General features: G+C 56.4%; 1 protein-coding gene across 2 annotated transcripts; it reads left to right on the top strand.

Annotated features, from left to right (window-relative positions):
* The first annotated feature begins 5,811 nt into the window (after nt 1-5,811).
* Tbx1 (T-box transcription factor 1) lies at nt 5,812-12,379 on the top strand. Of its 2 annotated transcripts, XM_059277137.1 has the most exons (8): nt 5,812-6,066; nt 7,156-7,498; nt 8,942-9,043; nt 9,787-9,958; nt 10,465-10,620; nt 11,096-11,163; nt 11,241-11,341; nt 11,619-12,379. In XM_059277137.1, the coding sequence occupies exons 1-8, from the start codon at nt 5,883-5,885 to the stop codon at nt 12,089-12,091; spliced, it is 1,599 nt and encodes a 532-aa protein (XP_059133120.1). In that variant the 5' UTR covers nt 5,812-5,882; the 3' UTR covers nt 12,092-12,379. The 2 variants fall into 2 exon arrangements, with proteins under 2 accessions (XP_059133120.1, XP_059133119.1); XM_059277136.1 differs by lacking the exon at nt 5,812-6,066 and having other exon boundaries at nt 7,039-7,498.
* Nucleotides 12,380-25,262: the final 12,883 nt, after the last annotated feature.

Genomic DNA, 25,262 nt, shown 5'->3' with positions numbered 1-25,262 from the left:
GGACTAATATATTCTTCCCTTACTGTGTGGCAGCAGGTTCCACAAGGGCCTTGTCAATCAAAGGTCCACTTACATTTCCAAAATGTGTGTCAACATCAGAGACGACCAGTTATAGCAAGCCTACATGTGTGATGCACTGTGTGTGTACGCTCTGGGCAAGTGTCTGCATGCACAGTATGAATGTGTGTACCTGTGCTCACGGGTCTTTGTCCCTGTTCAGTCTTTGCACGAAGACAGCTATGATGACATATGTTATAGTATGTTCACACGCGTGAGCATGCATGCTCATACACATATTCACGTTTAAATCAGTGCTCCCAAGTGCTCATGTGTGTGTGGTAGTATGTATACCTGGCATCCTATCCAGTTGAGGTGCCCTGCGGACGAGGGGAAGCTTGGATGTTTTGGCAAGATCTTCTGGCCACTCAGCCTGAGTCAGCACACCTCCTCAGAGCTGGCTGGCTCCTTCTTTAGACAGTGTGGTATCTCCCGCTGTGGCCAAAGAGGGGAGGGGAAGAGGCTGTTTTCCTCAGCTGCCCACTCCACGGGCCACCTCCCGCCATGCCATCCCTCTAGCCTGAACCCAGGCCATCAGAGGCTCCGTACCACACCTCCGCCTGACAGTACCTGGCTAGAAGATGGACAGCTGACTCCCCATGTGGCTGGCTTCTTCCGCCAAGTGGGCAGCTAAATCAACAGGCTCAGAAACTGGAGAGGGGCTCAGGCCCGGGCTGTCCATCAGTCTGTCTGTTTGTTTGTTTGTTCTAGAGTTGTGGGGACTTCTAGCCTGCAGGGGGCCCTGGTGACCTGGGGGGGAGAGTATTGCCGGTCCAGCCTGACCACCCTTCTCTCCAGCTCCCCTCTGGACATCTTCTCCGACACTTGGCCCAGAACACAGCAGCCATACTGTTTCTGTGGGAGGCAGGAGGCCAGCTGTGCATGGCGGTCCTCCTAGGAGGTGAGAGTCCTCTTCTGTGACAGTATCTCTTGTCTTATTTGTCCCTGTTCACCCTGCGGTCATCAGTGCCTCAGGACCTAGACATTTCAGGGTCTGAAGTGGGTCAACCTTTGCCTGGTGGCTCTGGGGCACAGGGAGAGTCTCAGTGAAGAGGAGCCAGCAGCATGTCAAGTGACTCAACTCTCCGGGACCTCACCAAACCACAGGCCGCACGCAGGGAGCTGTTCACCAAGCTGCCCAAAAGCCTGCTCAGGGGTGCCCGGCCAGGCCACCAGGATGGCTCCCTGAGTTCCCTGATCCTCCTCCGCGACACCCCACTGTAGAACTGGGTGCTACTCTTTTCCAGGGGGCCCTGCTTGCCGCTGTCTGCCGCAGGCCACAGTGCTGAGTCCCGAGTGGGCAGCAGCCTCCTGGACGAAGTTGCGGTGAAAGGCTTCACAGGAGGGTGGGCTTGACAGGGTTCAGCAGTGGGTCCAGGGCAGAGAGGTAAGGTACCAGGAGAGGAAAGGGTCAAAGACCAGCAGGAGAATTTGAGTTAAGAAACGGGAGGTCTCAGGGAGCGGCCAGACAGGGAGGGAGCGCTTATCTCTCCACTGTCCCCGGGCTCATAAAATTCACGGGGCGGGCGCAGGGCACAGGAGCCATGTCGCATCTCCTGCCCCCAGCCCTTCTCTTGCCATGGGCCTGAACCCTATTCCAGCTCTAGCTCCAAGTCACACCAGGACCCACCAGCGCCTACTTCTGGCCGGGTACAGCGTTTGCACACGCGGCGCTTGTGCTAGTGGGGCTCGTGGCTGCACGTGCAGGTGCTGGCTGGATGTACCGCCCAGATTCTGATGGGATCCGGAGCCGCCAGCGCTCTCAGTACAGCCTACCAGCGCCAGCAGTACAGCTTACCCCCACAATTTCCCCCAAGACTGGGCGGCTGGAGACCAGGGAGGGCGCGAGGCCACTGGGCCCAGCGACTGTGCGGCACGGGCACGTTTCTTACCAGCGTGCCTCCAGAGCTGGGGGTCTCTCGATCTGCCTTGTTCCCTAGGGGTCACCCGGAATGGCTCAGTTACAGCCTCGGGCCAACCACCTACAGGACGGACCGACGCCGGTGCGCTCCCGAGGGGCCTGGGTCCCTGCGCAGGCAGCCGCCAGGGGGCTGGGAGCGGGGGAAGAGCGCAGAGCCTCCCGCAGGCCCGCGGCTCCCGGCTCCGGCGAAGGTCGAACTCCCACCCCGGCGCCTCGGAGACTCCCGCGCGTCTGCGTCTGGGGCGCCGAGGCAGAGCCGCCGACGTCAACAGAGAAGCCGGGGAAGCTGTTCCGGCGTGGCCACGGGCTTCCTTTGAGTCCTTGAGGCCGCGTCCAGGCAGGCGCTGGAGGCAATTCCCAGCTATCAATCCTGAAGTGAATTAACCGGGTCACGTAAAGCCCAGCCTCTCTCCGAGCCTCCCTCAGCGCCTTGAGGGACGTAGCCTGAGTCTGCCCTCCATGTTCTGACTTCTGGAGGAGAGGACCCCAGCGCCCCGACCTCTGCACGGATCCACCTGTGTGCATGTTCGCTCCAAGTAGCCCAGAGTCGACGCCGGGAGCCCCCTGGGCGCGCGCACTTTGTTCGGGGAGCCGGTAAGCCCTAAGACCCGCGGGCTGTCAGGCCGCCAGAGACGACGGTGCGCAGGGACTTGTGCTGCTGGGAGCCAGGCTCTGAGAGGCCCGCGTCGTTACAATAGACGGGGAGTGAGGAGTGGGGCCAGTGGGTGTGGGGGGCTGGTCTGCCCGCTCCCCTGGGGCAGCCACGTGTGCCCAAGGGAGGCGGAGCCGAGCCGCAGCGAAGCAGGCCCGCAGGATTCTCTAGGGGTCTGTCTCCTGCGCACTGGGAACTTCAGGAATTCGACTGGCTTCGCCTCCGACCCTGCAGATGGCCGACCAAGGGGTGTGTGAGTTGAGGCAGAGTCCAGCGACGGTGCTGGGGTGCAGCCAGACGCCCATATGGCCTGCCACAGGGCCAGGGTTCAAGGCAAAAAACAGCTGCCCAGCTTCTCAGCCCCACTCCGCTCCTCCATCTCGAGCCTCTGCTCCCCACTCCTTTCCTACCAGCCGTCAGTCTGGAAGCTAAAATTCGGTTTTAGGGCCCCGTGAAATGGTCTAGTCAGGGATGTCAATCCCCTGCCTCAGCTTTGAAGAATTGCTCTTCTCGCTCTTCCTGGCATGGGCAGGAGCGGAGGGTGCAGCCCAGGCCCCAGCCACGCACTGCGCCCTCAGGACTAAGATGTGCAGCTCACGACCCCTGCATGCAGCCTGGCTCGGTGGGGCTGCAAACCACCGGCTCGCAGCCAGGCCTCCTACCGCCACGGTGGAAGCGCGGCCGGCAGGGGGAGCGAGGCGGAAGGGAGCGGCGGCCCGTGCAGGTGAGGGAGGAGCACTTCCCGAGGGTAAGGCTCTGCGTTCCTTCTGAACCTGTGCGCGCGGGGTGTAGAGCTACCAAATGGATTCGTTCCTTCGCGCTGCGAGCGAGAACTGGCAGTCAGGCAGCGACCGGAGGAAAGGAGCTCAGGCCAGTTACTGGGCGACAGGCACCGACCTCACAGTTTCGGGGCAGCGCCCAGGGTGGGGGCGGTCCTAAGAGCCGGGTCCTGAGGTCCGTGGAGGCTGCTGCTCTACTGCAAGCTGGAGGCTCGGGTGGACTCTCACTTGCAGGGTTTCGAGCTTCTTAAGCCAGTCTTCCTAGGGGTTCCAACTTTCTACTGTAAGGAGAGTTAGGGAGGAAGGGATGCCGACGACCAAAGGGGTGCGTATCTGCTGCTAGTGGAGCGGGTTGGCCACACAGAACAGGCTGAGTGGGGCCCCTCACCCATCCCCAGCGAGCCTCTGCTACTGGGATCGTTTGTATCCTGCCTGTGTCTTCGCTGTGAAGTGTTTGCTGACCCACAAGTGCAGCCACAGCAGGAAGGGGTTAATGGAGACTAGGGAGACTTCCCCTACCACTGCAGGTGAGGGCTGGGGGCATCAAGACAGACCCAAGGGCTGACGCAGAGTAACCAGGGGTTCCAGAGGTTTTTCACTTTCACTTCTCAGTGTTGGCCTCACTGGGGCCCAGAAGCTGGCTGCAGCCCTGGGAAGGGGTACTGGGGAAGACCCTGGGACGGTGTACATCCCAATCATGCAAGATCACCTGCCAGAGCCCTCCCGCTACATCTCTGCACAGAGCCCTCCCGCTACATCTCTGCACAGAGCCTCTGTGGACAAAGATCTTGATGCTGCTACATCTCTGCATACTGCTGTGACCTTTATGCACCCGCCCACCTGCCCAAGGCTGGGCTAGCCTATGGAGGCAGTCCCTTCTGGGGTTCTGGAGGCAATGGGGTATCCCTGCTCAGAGAAGAGGAAAATAACCTGTGGCCCGCCTAGACTCCACACTACACTCCTTAGGTCTGCCCCCAGGCCAGTGACACAGGTCACTACCAGTCCTCTGAATGGCCAGCCCCTCAGCAACCAAGGAATGACCTGGTGATAGCCTCCCTTTCTTAACGTGCGGTGTCCTTAAGTCTCAGCTGCAGACTGGGGCAGGCTGAGTGTACCGGTCCAGTTTCACACACACCCCACCCCCCCACCCCCGACCCATCTCGCACAGCTCCTGGGTACCCACTCCCTGCACCCCTGGCCTTGATCCTCCCTAGAATTCAAGTCTCCACCTAGTACAGCCCAGGAAAGGAGGCCCTGAGATTGTAAACACCCCAGGAGAGGCTGTCTGCATCCCGCCACATCCTGAGTCAGCTCAGCAGAAGGCCTGGTCCGAGGAAGGCCTTGGAAACAGGGCCTTGTCTACTAGTCTTCAGCAGAGTCAGGGAGGTTCTGGGCTTCATATCCTGAGCATAAAGGGCATGGGCATACTGAACGGGTCAGAGAGGCCCCAGAGATAGTAGAGAAGGTGCAGAAGAAGTGGGGCATTGATGTACTGACCTTGGACCTTGAGGCCCAAAGGCTGAGGGCCTGGTCCTGCACCTTAGCAGCTAGGCCTTGCTGTGGGCAGGCTGGCTGCAGGGTGGAGAGGGGACAGCACCCCACCATGCGGTCTGAATTTCTCCGACGTGTCCTCAGCTCCCTCGGCCGGCCAGGCCCCGCCCCCGGCCCTCCCTGCGCCCCGCTGGTGCGCAGGGAGGTCGGAGGAGCGGGCACTGCCCACCCTCCGGATGTAAAAGCGTCCTGGCCAGAGGCGGGCGGTGCGCGCGGGGTGCGCGTGACGCTGGGGCTCCCGGGCTGTACGGCCTGGGCGGCGTCCCACGGCTCGCTTCCCCACCACGAAAGCAAGCTGACCCAAGGGGCCTGTAGGGGCATTTGCTGGTGAGGTCCAGCTCTGCCCCGGCCGGAGGGACGAAGGACTCCGCAGCCCTGGGGCTATCAGCCTGTGGCCTGTGCGAGAGCCGGAGCTGCTCTCTTACCCAGGTGCAGGGGCCGCTGGGGAGGAGGTGGAGGCAGGTGGGGCCAAGGGCAGGGCTAGACTTAGGCAGCCCCTCAGTGCCTCACCAGTGCCCTGCCATCTCAGACTGGGACTGAGTGCTTGAGACATAGCGGCTTCTCCTTTGGGGCTGTAGACTCTGGTGGTGGCTTCGCCTAATAGAGGGGACGCCCAGCCTCCGCAGAAGCAGGGGGATGTTCAAGGGGCGTTGGTCACACAGAGCCCTGGGTGCAGAGGCCAGGGACAGAGAGCTTGGAAAGCAGGAGGGCCCTGAATTTCCAGGGCGCATCAACAGTTCGGACTCCCGGGCCAGTACCGGCTGAAAATGGGGGGTCTCATGACGCCATAATCCCCTGGGCCTGGGACCGACGGCTGTGAGTGGCACCACAGGCCCCCGCCCCCGGGCCCCCTGCACTGGGCTGGGCGCGGTTCTGCTGGGCGTACGCAGTCGGAGGCGGCGCCGGTCAGGCCCGGGCGCCTATGGACGCGCGGAGCCCGCTGTCTGCCCGGGCCAGCGCGTTCAGCATCGCCTCTCTTGTTGCAGCCGAGGCCTCGGAGGGCACCGCCCACCGGGGCCCCAGGCCCTCGGACTGGGCGAAACTTCGCCGGCTACCAGGATCCCCAGCCGGGATGCACTTCAGCACAGTCACCAGGGACATGGAAGGTGAGCCTTCTGTCCGTCTACACCGGCTGGCCGCCCGCTGGCCCCCTGCTGTGAGGCCCTGCGGCCCAGCGGGTAGGAAGGAGCTCTAGGCTGGGTGGGCGCCAACCTTGAAGCTGGGACGCCGGGGCAGGGAGGAAGGGCCGGCATTCCCCAAAGTCAGTCCACCCACCATTCTGGGACTCCAACCTCGGGGACTGAGCATAGCAGCAAGGTCTCCCAAAGAGAGGACAACGGGAGGCTTTGAACCGGCAGACGGAAAGATGGTTAGAGAAGAGTCAGGGAACACAGTAAGGGGGCAGAGGGAGACAAAAACAAACAAACAAATAAAAAATACAAAGCATCGAGATCATCCAAGAGGAAAGTAAACTGAGAAAATAGAAAATACAACAAAGGTAAGAAAGGAAGACACACACACAGGAAATAAAGATAATGAAAGAGAAAATGAAGGAAAACTTGAGACAGAAAAAAGTAACATTATTGACTAAGAGAAAGTCTTTAGATTTTATTTACCTTTAAAAGGTCAAAGACGAATAATAGAGAACGTACGGGAATAAGAAGAGGTTAGACGAAGGGGAGGACAAGGAGTTTTCAAAGTGGAAAGAGGGACACCGAGAAAAGAGAGAGAGGCAGGGGATTAGGAGAAGCCGCAGCAGCAGGAGAGGAGACGGCAAAGAGATGAGAAGTTGAAACCAGGGACACAAAAGGTAGAGGAGCAAGAACTGCGGGAGCGTCTGGCGCGGAGCAGAAGCCAGCGCGCGCTGGCGGCGAGCAGGGGCCGCGCACCGGCCCGCCGTCCCCGGAGCCGGTCGGAGCGGTCGGGGGGCCCGGGCCCGCGGAGCCGCGGCGGGGGAGGGGCGGGGGGAGGGGCACGGGCCATTGTCTCGGCGGGGCGGGGCGGGGCGGGGCGGCTCCGCGGGGCCGGCCCGCGGGGTGGGGCGGTGCGGCCCGGGGCGCGTGCGGCGCAGGGCCCGCCACTCGGCCCGCCGCGCGGGACGGCGCTCTGATCGGCGGCGGGCGACCTTCGGGTCATGATCTCCGCCGTGTCCAGCCCGTGGCTCACGCAGCTCTCGCACTTCTGCGACGTTGCAGCCTTCGCGGCCAGCAGCCTGAGCGGCCTGGGAGCCCCGTCGCCTGGCGCCGACCCGTTCGGCCCGCGCGAGCCGCCGCCTCCGCGCTACGACCCGTGCGCCGCCGCCCCCGGCGCCCCGGGCCCGCCGCCGCCGCGCGCCTACCCGTTCGCGCCCGCTCCCGGGGCGGCCAGCAGCTCGGCGGCGGAGCCGGAGGGTCCGGGGGCCACCCGCGCGGCCGCCGCCAAGGCGCCGGTGAAGAAGAACCCGAAGGTGGCCAGCGTGAGCGTGCAGCTGGAGATGAAGGCGCTGTGGGACGAGTTCAATCAGCTGGGCACCGAGATGATCGTCACCAAGGCGGGCAGGTCAGGCGCCCCCTCCCCGCGCCCTTGCCCACGTGCGTGCCGCGCCTCTGACTTGAGTGTCCAAGGGATGCGCTGGAGCCGGGCGGAGAAGCGGATAGAGGTGCGGCCCGGCCACCTGCGGGTCCCTCTGGCCTCTCTGCTGACCCGGCTCCAGCGACAACCCGAGGAGCACCAACCGCGAGTCCCGGGACTCTGCGAGTGAAATCTGTAGGCTGAGAGTGCGCCCGGCTGCGGCCAGGCAGCGGCCACCTAGGAAAACTCCGCGTGAGTTCAGTCTGTACGGCGATCTCAAGAGCAAACACCCCCTAACTGTATGGATAATTTTAGGAAAGAATTAAGACCCTAAAAAGCCAGTGCGCTCAGTTTCCGGGAACTCGAGACCAGGTTTTCTTGGGCCTCAATTTCGGCCGCTGTGGGCCCAGTTCTCCATAAGCCTGGCAGGGTATCGGTGCCAGTCACCCTGTTATTTGTTTTAAGGGCCGAGAGGGAAAGGGAACAATTGCAGATGCTCCCGATTTGACCAGTAGACAAAGGCGGGTGCTGGGTTGTGTCTAATGTACACACCAGCTCGGTGGCCAAGGAGGCTCAGGGCCTGTTTGCAAAGCCTTCTCGAGGTTTCTGTTTCCCTGCTGTGCAGCCGTCCCAGGGGAACCTAGGGCCTGTCCTTTGCTGCTGCTCTGTGGATTTTCTCCAGGTTCTTTTTGCTGTCCATACCCACACAGCCTACTGAAGAAAGCGGCTAGGCCTCTTGGCCCCGGGGCAGAAGAACAAGGGCCTTGAATGTCTGGAGGGGTTCAGAGGAGAGAGAGGGAACCGGGAACGCATAATCTAAGTCCTTTGCAAGTAGATTCTTGGGGGAAGTGGGGACTTGCCTGTGTCCTACATAAGGTGGAGAGACTCTGGCCAGGTCTTGGGAGCTGGAGATTGGAGTTCTGAGGTGTCGGCTTTACTGGGGGGACTGGACGCAGTAGCAGTGGAGACTTTTGGAATCACTGCAGCGCTCGGTTTCATTTTGTTGGAGCCGGGAACTTTTTCACTTTGCTGGATCAAGCAGGGGAGGCTCTAAGAAGTCCGGGGAAGCCGGGGTCTTAGGTGTCCTGCTGCTGGTTTAGGCTAAGTCCAGAAGCTAAAGGAATTCTTTGGGCAAGGCTGTCTGTGTGGGCAAGGAAGACAGAATAGGCTCTGGGACGGTGCAGCTGGGCACCTGGTTAGCTATTTCTGTGTTTCAGAGAGGGACCTGGGGCCCGGCCTGCTGCTTGCCTTGCCCATGGTTGGATAAGGGCCTACTTGAGGTTAGAGGGCGAGACTGAAGGTCTGGGCTGAAGACAGCAGCTGAGGAGGGGCCCCGAAGGCAGGGCTGATCTAGGGGCTGCCAGGCCAGAGAAGTCAGAGCAGAGGGCAGTCCTGTCCGCCCCCACCTGAGGTGGCCCGACCTCCCCCCAGGCGAATGTTTCCCACCTTCCAAGTGAAGCTCTTTGGAATGGACCCCATGGCTGACTACATGCTGCTCATGGACTTTGTGCCCGTGGATGACAAGCGCTACCGGTGAGCGGGGGCCCTTGGGACCACTGGGACAAGCTCAGGGAGCAGGGAGGGTGTCCCTGGCTGCTGACAGTCTTCAAATGCCACACAAGCCAAGTAACTCTTTCATGACCGGGTCCTCCTGTACTGGCTGCTCCACTGACCGCTCCTGCCCTGCTCCCCTTCGCCCCGCTCAGATCCCACCCCGGTTTATTCTCTAGAATAACCTCGGAAATCCAATGTAGTAACACCTCTTGAGCTTCTGCCTTTGCCCGTGCGCCCCGCCACTTTACCCCTGTCTCCTGGTGAACGTCTTGTCCCCTTCCCCCATCTCTAGAGAACCGTCAGTTCCAGAGCTATGCCGGAAAGGTGGGGTGGCTGGTAAAGATTATGCAGGGCGGGCCTGGGCTGCCTGGACAATTAACAGTAATTAATAAAGGGAACATGGGCCGCCCTGTGCCCAAAGCCACTGGCCGGTGACGCCAAAACCAGTCTCCTGCCTCCTGGGCCCTGGGACAGGCAGACCCGCTTGCAGCGAAATGCAAGAGGGGAGTGGCTTCCTCTTTTTCTGCCGCAGTAGGGCCGGGACTCGCGGGCCTTTTGTGTGTTGCAGCCTTAGGAAGGTTTCTGGTTTATCCACAGCCCCTTCTCTAGCCTCTGTGACTTGGGAGTCCTGATTTCGCCGTGAACAGAAACAACTCTGAAGCACAGGGTTTTCTTGTTTGCCTCTACATAGTATGACCCCCCTACCCCCCGTGTTGCCCTAGGTACGCCTTCCATAGCTCCTCCTGGCTGGTGGCAGGCAAGGCAGACCCTGCCACACCTGGCCGAGTGCACTACCACCCTGACTCTCCGGCGAAGGGCGCACAGTGGATGAAGCAGATCGTGTCTTTCGACAAGCTGAAGCTGACCAATAACCTGCTGGATGACAATGGCCACGTAGGAGACCCCTTTCCACCTTCTGGGCTATCCCCCTGTGGCAGGCCTTCCCCATCGGCTAGAGACAGAGGCAGTACTGGCGCAGCACTGGGGTGCTTGGCCTGAGAGGGGTCGCCTTCCTTCTCTTCCTGGCTCTGAGCTCACGGTGGGGGCTCTTTAATTAGGAAGGATGGGCCCTTCATGAGAAGAGGGCCAGGCCTGTGCAATCCCAGCCTGGGGGCCGCTCTCCTGCTGGGTGGAGCTCTGCCTCACTGCTACCACCCCCTGCAGGCCTGGGGCGAAACTGGGGGTCCTAGGGAAAGACCAGCAACCCCATCATTTACCCGCTGAAGCATCCTTCCCTGGAGGTCCTAAATGGGCCGCAAGGCCCTGTGCCGTCTGTAGAAGGAGGGCATTCGCCCAAACTAGCTAAGGAGATTGATTCAGTGCGTACTTAGACTTCGTGATTCTGGCCCAAATCTTCCTCCAGCCTTAGGCTGGAGCTGACTCCCACCCTTATCTTCCAGATTATTCTCAACTCCATGCACAGATACCAGCCCCGCTTCCATGTTGTCTACGTGGACCCTCGCAAGGACAGCGAGAAATATGCAGAGGAGAACTTCAAAACCTTTGTATTTGAGGAGACGCGCTTCACTGCAGTCACCGCCTACCAGAACCACCGGGTGAGGGCCTGCTGGGGGGTCCCGGGGACAGGCACACCACTGCCCTCTCCCTCCGCGGGCCGGCCCAACCTCCCTATATCAGCTTGACCTCTGTAGCAGCGACTGTCACGGCGGCCTGAAAGTTTGTTTTCCAAACCATTCCGGAAACTCCCCATCAGAGGCCTGATCTGAGCTTCACCCAGATTCCGAGGGCGCCAGCTCCGTTGCCCTATTCGTGCTGGGAGGCTGAGGAGGGCGGAGGTGACCACATTCCCATCCCAGCCAGGGACACTCTCCCTGGTCGCTTATTTGGGGAGGCAAAGATAGGTCTAGTGAGAGAGAGGAGGCGCACCGTGCGGGGGCGGGGGCTGTTGTGGGCCCCTTCTCCTCTAGACAGCGCACAAAGCCTACCCCTCCAAAGCTAGAAACACTCCCTTGTGCGCCGCTGCGGAGGTCGGGCTGCTAGCACGGCTAGTTTACGTCGGCTTCCCCGCAGATCACGCAGCTTAAGATTGCCAGCAATCCCTTCGCCAAAGGCTTCCGGGACTGCGACCCCGAGGACTGGTGAGTGCCCTCTGAAGAAAAGGCCAGCGCCTGGGCGCCTGGCCTGGACGCCGGTGGTGACCCACTCCCTTCCGCAGGCCCCGGAACCACCGCCCCGGAGCGCTGCCGCTTGTGAGTGCCTTTGCTCGCTCTCGGAACCCCGTGGCTTCCCCGACGCAGCCCAACGGCGCGGAGAAAGGTAGGACCCGGGGTCGTGGGATCGCGGCCGCAGCCCGTGCGCGCTCCCGCCCCCCCCCCCCGGGTCGGCCGCCGCACCGGGCCTCGCCTGCACCCCGGGGCGTCGCGGCTTCACCAGTTGCACAAGGAGGTGGCGGGCGGGCAAGCGGGCACTCGTCCTCCCGCCCTCTGTCCCGCCCGCCGCGCCCCGGACGTCGTGGACCCGGGGTGGGTTTGGGGACTGCGGTTCGGTTCGGCAGGTGCGTTCCGGACGGTCTCACCCCCGGCTCTCCCCGCAGACGCGGCAGAAGCCCGGCGAGAGTTCGATCGTGACTCCGGACCCGCAGCGCTCGGCGACGCCGCGCACCCGCCGCAGCTGCTGGCGCGCGTGCTGAGCCCCGCACTGCCCGGGTCTGGCGGCCTCGTCCCACTACCCGGAGCGTCCGGAGGCCGGCATAGCCCCCCGCACCCCGAGCTGCGCCTAGAGGCGCCGGGCGCGTCCGAGCCGCTGCATCACCATCCCTACAAGTACCCGGCCGCCGCCTACGACCACTACCTCGGGGCCAAGAGCCGGCCGGCGCCCTACCCGCTGCCCGGCCTGCGCGGCCACGGCTACCATCCGCACGCGCACCCACACGCGCACCCGCACCACCACCACCACCCCGCGGTGAACCCGGCCGCCGCTGCCGCCGCCGCCGCAGCAGCAGCAGCAGCCAACGTGTACTCGTCGGCGGCCGCGCCGCCTGGTGCCTACGACTACTGCCCCAGATAGTGCGCCCGCGCGCGCGCGGCCCCAAGGGCCACCTAAGGACGCGCTCCCCCGCTGGGGAGCCTTGCGGGCCTCCCGCCCGCCAGTGCCAAAGCTCCCGTCCGAGGCGGAAGGAAGTGGTATTTATTGTTCTCCGCGAGACCGCGTCGCCTCCGGCCCGGCCGGCAATTGCAGTGTAGACGACCCGAGTGAGCCCCGCCTGCGGGCGGTGTAGATACGTGTAGATATGTGTAGATACTGTAGATACTGCACCGGCGCCGATTTCATAAACGGTTTCGCCTCTTTTGGAAACTGCCAGTGTGGCTATTCATTTGCATCCCGTTCGAGCGGGCATCTTTGGGAGAGAGGGACTTAGTCTTTCCAGGCCTGGTCACTGGTGGGGGCTTGCAGCAGGGGTCTCCACAGCTCTAACCAGCCCTCCCCTCCTGTTGGCCTCTCTGCCTCTCTCCCGCAGCTCCCCGGGTCCCCGACAGGCTGGCTGTCTGCGGTTTCCCCAGGGCAGGCACTGGCTTTCCCTTCAGTTCCCCACACCTGAAGCTGCTGCTGCAGGACTTGGGCCTGAGCGCTGACCTGTTTGCAGGACTAGACCCTACAGTTTTTCCGAGGAAGCCGGGAATGATGGTCCGGACAGGACACTGTCCATCCGGCCTCCGATGGCATGTGGAAAGACAAAAACAGGCGTGCTCTTCCAGCATTGCCCTGACTTGGCACCAGCCCAGAGTTGAGTTCCTCCTGTTTATTGACTTTATTCACTGAATGTCCCCACAGAGTGACCGGGGAGGGGTGGGGGGCGGGCGTACAATGACAGTGGTCGTGAGTCATCTTGAAACTCCCGTGTGAAGCAATTTTCCCCAGGCCAGGTGGCTGGGTGACCTGTCTCCATTAACTCAACACCATCCAAGTGGCCAAAGGAACCCTTTGATCCCTCCCTTCCTGAGCAGGAAGGGCCAACCGAAGGCCAGCCAGAGTCAAGGCTGGCTTATGCCTCAAACAAGTGGGAAATGCCAGGTTCTACCCCTGGCCCTCTGTTTCAGTGTGTTCATGGCACTTGCTGCCAGTGGAGACACCCCTTTCCCAGGCACTTCCAGAGGTTAGCCCCAAGTCTAACTTTGTCTCACGTCTGACCTGTCCCAGGTTGGTGGCCAGCCCCTTCCCTCCAAGGGTATCTAGCACCAGGGCATGCAGACTTCTGCAGCTTCTGTCCGTATGTCCAGAGGAGACATAGCTGTAGGGCGTTCTGAGGGCAGCTACAGACACTTATTCCCAAGTCCTGCCCCTACCACACCTTCAAATGCAAGTTTTCCTTCTGCAAGTGACAGCGGGCTCTGCTCAAGGCCACCTGTTCCACATTGGCCTCATAGTTGTGTTCCTGGGAAGCCAGGGATTCCATGTCTACTGGAGAAGTAGCCTGGGGTTTGTCCTGCAGAGGGCAATGGTCGGCTTCAGGCAGCCCTTCTCCCCATGGAATGCAACCATATCACATTCTTTCAACATGCAGGGGAAATGGGGAAGAGCTGTTTCATTAGAGACCTCCACTTTGGTGTTGTTTAAAGCTGAAGAGAGCTGTCCCAGCACCTGGCTTTTGTAAATAGAGGTGGAACAACACATCACAGAGCAGAGACCCTAAGTGTGCAACTCATTGGCCTTGAAAATATCCCTGCTCCCACAGAGCTGGCTCATTCATAAGGAGAAGTGGGCCATGGCTAGCCACACAAAAGCACATTTTATGACTCAGGTCCTCACTGGTGTGATTCCTAGTGTCGACCAGAGGCAGCAGGGAAGGATGCTCTCAGCACCATGTAGGGACCCTTAAAAACCAAGGACTTCTCCCTCTGCTCCAGAGATGAACCTAAGAGTGTCTTGTAAACAGAAGGCCATGCAGGGCACACTGCTGTCATGTTCTCCTTGCTCCTTTATGGTTGCTGTGTGTCTGCTTGGCGCTGCCTGGCCGCTGATCTCATGGAGCTGATCTCCCTATGGGCAGCTGCCTCTGAACAGCCCTTAATTGCCTGATGGGAGGTGATTTCCAGAAGTTTCTTTTTCTGTGATGGCCAATCTGGGTTTTTGTTTGTTTGCTTGGTGATAGATAGATGTGTGTGTGTGTGTGTGTGTGTGTGTGTGTGTATGTGTGTGTGTGTATGTGTGTGTGTGTATATGTACAGACACACTATATATACATACATGCACACACTATCTATCTGTCTATCTATCTATAGAAACAGAGACAGACAGACAGACACACACACACACACACACAGAGAGAGAGAGAGAGAGAGAGAGAGAGAGAGAGAGAGAGAGAGAGAGAGAGAGAGAGAGAGACGTGGAGAGGGGGGTTTCACCATGTAGCCCTGGCTGTCCCAGAGCTCATTATGTAGACCAGACTGGCCTCAAACTCACAGAGATCCACCTGCCTCTGCTTCATGAGGGCAGGATTAAAGGCTTGCTCCACCATACCCTGCCTTGTTTCTAAATGTATACAACCCCAGTTCAGACTTTGCACTCCCAATGTGATGGTATTTGGAGACAGAACCTTTAGAATGTGACTCAGGGGTGGGGACGGGTGGGTAGGAGCAGGTAGAGCTCCCCTGAGAAGGATTAGTACCCATTTAAAAGATGACATGGGTGCTCTAGAGATAGCTCAGTGGTTAAGAACACTGGCTGATTTTCCAGAGGACTGGAGTTCAGCTCAAAGCCACCTGCAACTCCAATTTCAGGAGCTATGACAGACGCCCTCTTCTGGTCTCATCTCCACAAGCACTGCCCACACATGGTGCATAGGCAAAACACCTATACACATAAAATAAAAATAAACTTTAAAAAGGGGGCCCCTCGGGCTGGAGAGATGGCTCAGAGATTAAGAACACTGGCTGTTCTTGCAGAGGTCCTGAGTTCAATTCCCAGCACCCATATGGTGGCTCACAACCATATGGCTCCCTCTTTTGGCCTGCAGGGATACATGCAAACAGAACACTGTATACATAATAAGTAAATAAATTTTTTAAAAAAATGGGGGGGTCCCCTCATTCTTCTGCCACAGAGAAACTCCAGAATGTGGCCATCTGCAGCCCTCATGAGAGCAAACCACTCCACCACCCTGATCTTCACTTCTAGCCTCCAGAACTAAGAAAGGGAAATGAGCACACCTGTAATCCCAGCTCAGGAGACAGAAAGGTGGGTCTTTGTGAATTCTAGGTCAGCCTGGTCTACATAGAGAGTTCTAGGACAGTCAGAGCTACAAAGACCCTCCCTTCAAAAGGAGACACGCCTCCTGCTCCCGCTGCTAGCCAATAGACCCGCCTCCTGCTCCCGCTGCTAGCCAATAGACTTTGGGCAGTTATTTGACTGAGAGCCACTGTCTTGCCCTTCCACTTAGCAGCTCTGAAGCCACACTGCCTGCTCTGCCCTGCGTCAGCTGTTGTGCTGTCTTCTACCGGTACAGAAGGTCTTCTTTTACCTGCGTCTCCTTCATTACCCACACCCCAGTGGCTGAGCTCTCCCCCGTGATGTACCCAGGGATCCCTAGATGGTACAGATGTTCCGGGCTCCTATTCATGCCTCAAAACTCTTCAGAAACATAATAAACACCCAACTGGAGAACTAGACCAACTAGGGGAGGATGAGACGATGTCCAGAGCCACAGGCAGCCAGCGAGGGATCCCCGGGGGCGCCTGCTCGGCAATGGTGCCTTTGTGTGAAGGAAAAGTGGGGGAGCACCATGCTGCCCTGGGTCTCCCCCAGGGGAACATTTGGGATGCAGAGGACAAGGGCAACTGCTGAGGGGTGCCTAGAGTGGTGCTGACAGGGAGACCCTGGCTGTTCGGCAACTCCAGCCCCAGCCCCAGCTGGGGATCCAGAGTGTGTGTGATTCCTGTGATGACAGTGTGGAGGATGAGACACCCAGCTCCAGGTGAACTACAGATCAAAGTGGCAGCCAGAAGGAGCAGGGCACTGGCAGGGACGAAGGGATGGCCAAGGAGGCATGATGTCAGGATAGGCTGCTTGGACTGGGCTGTGTGCCTCAGTTTTCCCTCTGTGCTGTGGTGGTGCTGGGTCAGTGTAAATGCTGGGGATCCACGTGGACTCTGGGCTCCGGGCCACTCTTTTTTTTTTTTTTTTTTTTTTTTTTTTTATGTTTCCTGTCCTGTGTGTGTTTCTTAGGGTCCCAGCTGAGCTTGGCCAATGAGTCCCCTCCTCCCGACCCCTCCTCCAGCCAGCGTCTCTCAAGCCACCTTCACATCCTGCTGTGGATCCAGCCCAGAGCAAGTAGAGACTGGGCCCCTGGCCCTGCGAGGCTGCGGGACCTTCCTCCTGGCAGTGAGTCTCACGTTCTCTGCGTTTCCCTAACCACACATCAAGCCTTTGATTCAGTTCCCTTTCCTGCTTGTTGTATTACTTCAAACCAGATGGGCTCCTCAGATGAAGTCTGGAGACTCCATGTCTGTGTAATGCTGCCAGGTCTGTGTGTGGGAAACAGCAGAGGCAAAGGTATGCCGCTCACATCAGCCGGGCTGGGGGAGGGGATGCCAAGCTCTCACAGGACGAATTAAGCTGTCCTCCTAACTGTAAGGGATGGCGCTGCAACCTCCTTTATCAGTTTTCGTTTGCCGATTTCAGGTACCAATTTCACCCCCCTTCTACTGTTCCCTGATCCACTCCGGGACTTTGGGTTCAGGCTTCAGCCTGACAATGTTCCCACCTGTCAGAGACATGACTGCCTGTGTCTTTTACTGGGCCCTTGCCCACCCATGCCCCATACCCTCCTGCTCTCCGCCATTCTAGCCCTGGTTCATGGCAGCACCCGCCTTCCACGCTTACCTTTAATCATAGACAGGTTTCTTAGACCCCCCCCCCCCCGACAGTTTCTCTTATGCTAGCGTCACACAGCAATGGTGCCAGTGGTAGCACCCCAGGCTCCTGAGATGACTATGCATTAGAGCCCTCACCCTGAGGCCCTGGTTCTGTTCCTAGGTGGGTGGAATAGAACCATTCCCTGCGTGGGACTCTTGGAGGCTGGTGGGCTGGTGGATAGGGACAGCCTGGTAGACTTGGGAACATAGACCCACTACCAGACTGTTCCTGTCCCATCAGCTTCTGGTCCTCCTGGACTCCTGTGGTGAAGGCCCCTCCCTCAAGGTGAGCTGACTTTCCTGAGGTGGGAGTATTCACAGGAGGAGTCGAGCCCACAGTCAGACCCCATCTCTCAGGAACTAGCTATATCTCTCCTGGCTCAAGAAGCTATCAATGGGCTTCTGAGACCAAGCACAGTCCTGCTCCATTCTCAGGCTGCTGCTCAACAGCTCCAGAAGGGTGTGGCCTCCTGGGGACCAGGTGCTGGGCCACAATGGCCTCTAGGCTCCTTCATGTTACTGATCTGCTGCTCAGTCTCAGGCTGTCCCTTGCTCTGGGTGCCTCAGTTTCCCTCCAGCACCGGTTCAGGGGATTCCCAGTCTATGGTCTTGCCTCTGTCTAGACTAATTGACTGTCTGGAAGGTGAGGATCCCATCACCAAAGGCTGGCTTACAGTAACAGAAAGTCTGGGTTAAGCTACGATGAGATACTACCTCACACCCACAAGGACGGCTGTTCGGATTTGTTCGTTGTTGGTTGGTTTTTTGTTTGTTTTGTTTTTTGAGGGAGAGGGTTTCTCTGTGGAGCTCTGGCTGTCTCAGAACTCATTTTGTAGACCGGGTTGGCCTCAAACTCGGAGATCTGTCTGCTTTGCTAGTGCTGGGATTAAAGGAAGATGGATATCCTTACAAACAAAACAAACAGAAAATAGCAGTGTGGCTGAGAGTGTGGCTTAGTGGTGGGCCTGTGCCGAATACCCGAGAGACAAAACCCAGGTGAATTCAGTCCCCAGTTCTGCAAAAAAGGAAGAAAGAAAAGCCAGCTGTGGAGGCTCTTAGCTATAATTCCAGCTCTTGGGAGGCCACGGCAGAGGACTGGACAAGTCTGAGGCCAACTTAGGTAAAAACAAACAACAAACAACAACAACAAACAACAACCCCACAAATGATTAGCTAAAATAAAGAGTAACTGTAGAAGGAGCATGCAATTGCAGGTCCCAGGTACCTCAGGGGCAGGTGTTCATCAGAGCAGCTAGGGCGGGGCAGACTCAATGATTTTATCGTATGGTCTAGCAGTTCTACTTCTTGGGACACCTCAAAACAATTGAAATAGGGGCTCCACCCTGCATGTGCACACCCATGATCACAGCTGCATCACTCACAATAACCGAGAGGCAGAAGCAACCTACGTAACCCTGGGTAGATACATAAACTAGTGTGTTCATGCACAGTTTGAAGGCCACTATCATCCGGCCTTCAGAAAGGAGGGAGCATGGAGGGGCCTTGACAGTTTGCTCAGTAAACCAGCCAGTGATTAAAGTTCTCAGTGACATCAAGGCCACCAGGGGTCTGGAGACAGCTCTGGGTTAGGACCCAGGTCGATTTCCAACACCCATATGTGTCTCACAACCATCTGTAACCTCAGTCCCAGGGGATTTGAAGCTCTCCTCTGGCTTCCTCACATGCTAGGTAGCAGGTAAAACACCCATGCAAATAATACAGAATAACATAAAACGCTGGGGGGGGGGTGACATACACCTTAATGAGAGGCAGGTGGATCTCTGTGAGTTCAAGGCCAGCCTGGTCTACACAGAGACTGCCAGGCTAGTGAAGGGCTACATAGTCTCAACACAGACACACACACACACACACACACACACACACACACACACACACACACTGAATGGAGTAAGAATAAAAACAGAAAGTAATTAAAATTTTGTTTTTAGTTTTTAAAGACAGGGTTTCACACATTTAAAACCTCCTGCCTTCTTAGAAACGACAAGATGGCACTATTTGACCCTAATGTACTGATGACATAATTTGGTGTTGTAGTTTGAATGTGTCCCCTTCAAATGTCACCAGTGGGATATTATTATGAGGTGGGGCCTTTAAGTGGAGTCTCCTCCCCTCAAAGATCCTTCCTCCCCTTGTAAAAGAAGTTTCACATATAGCCTTATGGTTTGGATGTAAAATGCCACACACACACACACACACACACACACACACACACACACACGCACACGCACACACACGCACACACACACAAATAAATAAAGACAGGGTTTCTCTGTGTAACTCTGGTTGTCCTGGAACTCTGTAGACCAGGCTGGCCTCAAACTCGGAGATCCACTTGCTTCTACCTCCCGAGTGCTGGGATTAAAGGCATGGGGCACTATGCCTAGCTGAATTAAAATTTTGAATGGGGAGCTGGGGAGATGGCTCAGCAGTTAAGAGGACATGTTGCTCCTGCAGAGGACCTGTACCACATAATGGTTCACTGCTATCCACAGCTCCAATCTCAGAGGATCTGAAGCCCTCTTCAGATCTCCACGGACACCAGGCACAACAGTAGTACATATACATACATGCAGGGAAAACCCTTGTACACAGAAAGTAAAATAAATCTGAAAAAATATTTTGAATGGGAATTTGAGTGGAACAGGTTAGCACTGAGGGGTTGAGGGGTGGGGAGTGCAACAGCCCTGGCTGTCCTGGAACTCACTCTGTAGACCAGGCTGGCCTCGAACTCACAGAGATCCGCCTGGCTCTGCCTCCCGAGTGCTGGGATTAAAGGCGTGCATCACCACACCTGGCTCGGGTTGGTACTTTTAAGAAACAAACAAACAAAAACCTTCAAATAAAATACGGAAAGCAGAGTGGTGGGCGCCAGGAGCCGGGAGGGGGGTGGGGCTGTTAACAGTCATTTCAGTTTTGCACAATGACACTTCTTGAGGTGGATGCTGGTGACAGTTGCACAAACGTGCTCTCAGCATCACTGAACCACACTTACGAATGGGTTGGGTGGACAGTAGTATTGTTGGGTCCGGTGGCAGTGCTTATACAGGGGTTGAGTGGATGGCAGTATTGCTTTGCTTTTTGCTGGAGCTGGAGCTTGGGGCCTTTGGACATGCCAGGCAAGTCCTGCACCACTGAGCAAACCCCTAGCCCCAAGTTGTGTGCATTTACATCTATTTGACAATAAAACAGATGCAGCGTTTGCAGACCCCACCCCACCCGTGTGTCCCTCCCTACCAGGAGTGGTTCTGTCCTCTACGAGGTTTAGGCAGTGGCTGGGAATGCTTTTGTTGTTTGTCACTAAGGCGGGGTTGTATTCAGGTAAATGGTAAGTAGAGACCAGGAACGTTCCTCAGCATTCTTTTGAGACACAGTCTCTACATAGCCCTTGCTGTCCTGGAACTCTCTCTGTAGATCAGGCTGGTCTTGAAGCCACAGAGACCCATCTGCCCCTGTCTCCCAAGGGTTGGGGATTAAAGGTGTGTTCCACCACACCCAACTCTGCTCAGTACCTTACGATGCATGAACTGCCTCTCACACATGGCTATTGGGTCCAAGCATCAGAGAGTCATAGTGGAGAAGTCTGTGATAGACCCTTTCAGACAGCTAGTGTGTCCCAGGCAAGAGTTCAGCCTGGAGCCCCAAGTCCTACCGAGCATAATGCTTTCCTGTCTTCTGGGGCCTCTGCCCCAGGTAGCCCTACACCTGCTGGTGAAGCTGCTGCCCAGACTGGATTACCTGAGGGGGCCCAACGACAGTGGAGGTATCCTTGAGAGACTTAGGAAGGCTGGTGATTGCCTTGTGGGAGCCCAGCTATTAGTACCATTTCCCTACACGTGGCCTCTGCAGACACCCCTGCTCTGGCCATGTCTCCTTGGCCCCAGAGTGGAGGGTATCTGTGAAGCCACACATGGGACTGGTCAGTACTGCCATGCCACTGCCACCAAGAAGATGGGAAGTGTCCCGGGGCCTTCCTCCAATGAACAGTGCCGAGACTCATGCCCACCCCAGTTCCTGGCCACTTGAGGTCCCCTGATGCCTCGCTCTTAGTTCCCTCCTTGTGCAGCACTGAGATCACAGATGCACAGTACAGGTCCCTGACCCTAGGGGACCAGTGACACTCTTGCTCTTGGTGGGCCCAGTCTGCCCCAGCAGGGGGTTGGCAAAAGTGCGGAGCACGGGGCCTTTCACACCGTTGATGGTGTCGGGAGTCACAGCTCCTGCTCTGAGGAGCTACGTGTGACCTTGAGGAGAGAGGTAATATTCACAGGTAGCCAGGCCGCCGTGTCTGGCAAGATAGAGGAGTTCTGTTGTGGGATGGTCTTTCTGTATGCTGTGAATATGTATTGCTCTCATTGGTTGATAAATAAAGCTGTTTGGGCCAATAGCCAGGCAGAATAAGGTTAGGCGGGACATTCAAACTGGAGGTGAAGAAGGGCTGAGTCTGGGCAGGCGCCAGCAGCCGCTGAAGGAGCAAGATGCCAGAGTACCAGTAAGCTACAGTACACATGGCAATACAAGGATTAATAGAAATGGGTTAACTTAAATGTAAGAGTTAGTTAGTAATAAGCCTGAGCAATAGACCAAATGGTTTGTAATTAATATAAGCCTCTGAGTGGTTATTTACAGGTGGCTGCAGGATGGGACGGGACAGACAAAAGCTCTCGTTACAGAGTTCAGTAGTGGGTAGGGGATGGATGTAGGGAACCATGATGCTCCCACATCTGAAGTTCACATCAGCCTGGGATCAGGCAGTGGAGTCTAGTTGCTGGGCAGCTGGTATGCTGCCCAGCAACTGACCCAGTTGGTTGGGTGAGGCTTAGAGCAAGTATGTCTGCAAAGAGGTAAAGAGATGTGTGCTCAACCATCACAGCAGCCCCTGTCCAACCCAGGACAAAGCCCAGGTGTGCCACAGCAGCAGGGCGGTGACTGTACCAGGAAGAACAACTCACTCAGCAATGGAAAAGGAAGGAAGTGCTGACCTAGGCGACTACAGAGGCTCCAGCCACGGTGTTGAGTAAAGGAAGCCTGGCCTGGCTGGCACCACGCTGCAGGACTCCACACATGCACAGAAAGGACCAAGCCACGGTGAGGGTCAGCGTGTGCCAAGGGCTGCAGGCGTGGGAAAGGCCAGTTACGACAGGGCGGGAGGATTTTATTGGGGAATGGAACTTTTGCTAAAACCTTGTCAAAACTGGGGCAACGGCTCAGACAGTAAAGTGCTTGCTGAACAGACAGGAGTTTGATCTGCAGAACCCAAGTGGAAAGCTTCGTGCAGCGGCACATGCCTGGAACCCAGCACCGGAGAAAGGGAGACAGGAGGAGCCCTGGGACACTGGCTGACCCAGCTGAATCTATGAGCTCCAGGTTCAGTGAAAGACCCAGCTCAAAACATAACATGGGGAGAGGTGGCTCAGAGGTTAAGAGCACTGGCTGTTCTTCCAAAGGTCCTGAGTTCAGTTCCCAGCAACCACATGGTGGCTCATAACCATCTGTAATGAGATCTGGTGCCCTCTTCTGGCCTGCAGGGATATGTGCAGACAGAATACTGTATACATAATAAATAAATCAATCTTTAAAAAAAAAAAACAAAAAACATAACATGGTACATGACCGAGGAAGACACCGGATGTGACCTCTGATACCCATGTGAGTGCATGTCACACACACACACACACACACACACACACACACACACACACGCACCCCTTGTCAAAACTCACAAAACTGGGTGGTAAGGGAAGGTGAATTTTACCAAATGCCATTTCTCTTGTGCTAAAGAACGACTTGCTGGGGTCTTTTCCTTTCATCCCAGCCTCTTCCTGGCTACCTCCTTTTCCTCCTCTCCTGCTACAGCATGAACATGGTTTGTCTGTCCAGACTGACATCCTGCCGGTATTGCGCAAGACTGACCGACACCCTGTTGGTGTCAGGTGACTCACGGGCAGAGGAAGACTGGTGACCTTTGCAGGGTGAGTTGGTCTCTCCAGAGAAGCTGGGAAGGGAGGCTGCAGTGTGCTCTGCCTCTGGTACATTCCTGTACCCTCCTACCCTGTGTTATAACCCGAAGTAGCACAAGGCCAGCTACAAGGAGCCATATAATCTTGGACCGGTCAGCCTCTTCTCTAAATAACCTATCTTGTCTCTACTATTTTGTTACAGCAACAGAAAATGAACCAGCCATTGCTTGCCCTCTCAGCCCCTTTACCTGGGCTTCATGGTGTGTTTGGCCTAGCCTTGAGTACTATTATTATTATTATTATTATTATTATTATTATTATTATTATCATTATCATTATTATTATTATTATTTGTTGATGGTGCTGCTGTTGTGCTAAGGATCAAACCCTGGGCCTCATGAATACCAGGCAAGGACTCTACTGCTTAGCCAAGTGCCAAGCTTTTCCCACCCCAGGACTTGCAGAGCCAGAAGGACAAGGGACTGAGAGGGGACTACCGGCAAGGCCTTTGTTTAACACTGAAGATGGGCAAGGGTTGCAGGGCTATGTTTCCATTCACTTTGATCTATGTTGGAAATGTCCAAAACCAAAAAACTAGTATATTAGTTACTTTTCTGTTGCTGTGCTAAAACATTGTGACCAAAGCAACTTAGAGAAGGCAGGGTTTATTTGGTTTATGGTTCCAGAGGGCTGGGAGTCTGTCATGGCAGGAAAACGTGGCAGCGGGTGACAGGCATGGCGGCGGGAACAGCTGAGAGCTCATGTCTCGAACCATAAGCAGGAAGCAGTGAACTGGGGATGTGACCTCAAAGTCTGCCCCCAGTGGCAGACTCTTCAGCAAGGCCACACATCCTCAGCCTCTCAAAACACTGCCACAAACTGGGGACCAAATGTGCAAATGCCCGAGACTCTGGGTGACATCTCACTCATACCACGTCAACTATAGTCATTCAGTAAATGCCCAGGGACGGGAGACTGTGTTGTACAATCAGCAGCTCTCTAACCAGCTGCGGGCTGACTCAGTGGAGTGTTCACATCTGAGGGCTGTGGATGTAAAAGGGTAAACTCTCTTGACATTGGAACATCATAAACGAGCTGTTGAAACACTAGTAGAAGGCTATGGCTGGAGCTGAGTGTCCAGTGCCTGTCTACCGTGATGCGGTCCCGAGTTTGATCCTGCACTGCCGAAAAACCTACCGACCAAGCAGCAAACAGAAGCACCCAAACCAAACCCACCCAAAACAAAAGTCAGGCCTCTGCAAGCATGAAACAAAAACCAGAGGGCGAGCCTATCAGACCCGAGGACAATTCCAAGTCTCAGGGAAGACACGCTTGTCAGGAAAGAATGAGTCTCTGAGATTACTTCGAGAGTTTGCCCATCTGCTCTCTACAGGGCGTCACTACACAGGATGGTTAGCTTTAGACTGGAGATTCTCCTGCCTCAGCTTCACCCCAGAAATATTACAGCAAATGAACATGATACATCTTTCTTTTCTGTTTTGTTTGTTATTTTGAGACAGGGTCTTTCTTTGTAAACCTGGTTGGTCTGGAAGTTGGTATGTAGACAAGGCTGACTTCAAACTCACAGACATCCGCCTGCTGCTGCCTCTTGAGTGCTGGGATTAAAGGCGTGTGTCACTTTTTCTTTTTTTTTTTTGTACTTTTTTGTACTTTTTCTTTTTTCTTTCTTTTTTTTTCAAGACAGGGTTTCTCTGTGTAACAGCCCTGGCTGTCCTGGAACCAGGCTGGCCTTGAACTCACAGAGATCCGCCTGCCTCTGCCTCTCAAGTGCTGGGATTAAAGGCATGCACCAACACTGCATGGCTAGACTTTCCTTTAATTGCTTTTTATGATGCTGTGGATGGAAGTCAGAACCTTGGGCATACTGGGCAAGCTTTACCAATGAGCTACATCTGTAGACTAAGTGTTTTTTTAATTTTTGTTTGTTTTTGTTTTGTTTTGAGACAAGGTCTCACACTGTAGCCCTGGCTGGACTAGAACCTGCTTTGTAGATCAAGTTGGCCTAGAACTTGAAGGCAATCTTTCTGCCTCACCATCCACAGGGCTGGGATAACAGGCATGCCAGAGCCAGCCTAAACTTGTTTTATTTGTTTGATTTTTGAGACAGTATTGTGTGGTTTGAATGAGATGGTCCCCACAGGCTCATATATTTGAATGCTTGATTACCAGAGAGTGGAACTGTTTGAAAGGTTTAGAAGGATTAGGAGGTGTGGCCTTGTTGGAGTAGCTGTGGCCTTGTTAGAGGAAGTGTGTCACTGGGGTTGGGCTTTGAGGTTTCAGAAGCCCGTGCCAGGTTCAGTCATATTCTCTCTGCCTGTGGATCGGGAT

The sequence above is a fragment of the Peromyscus eremicus genome, chromosome 12 (assembly GCF_949786415.1).
Source record: "Peromyscus eremicus chromosome 12, PerEre_H2_v1, whole genome shotgun sequence".
NCBI classification, from domain to species: Eukaryota; Metazoa; Chordata; class Mammalia; order Rodentia; family Cricetidae; genus Peromyscus; species Peromyscus eremicus.
This window is presented reverse-complemented; position numbering and strand designations above follow the sequence as displayed.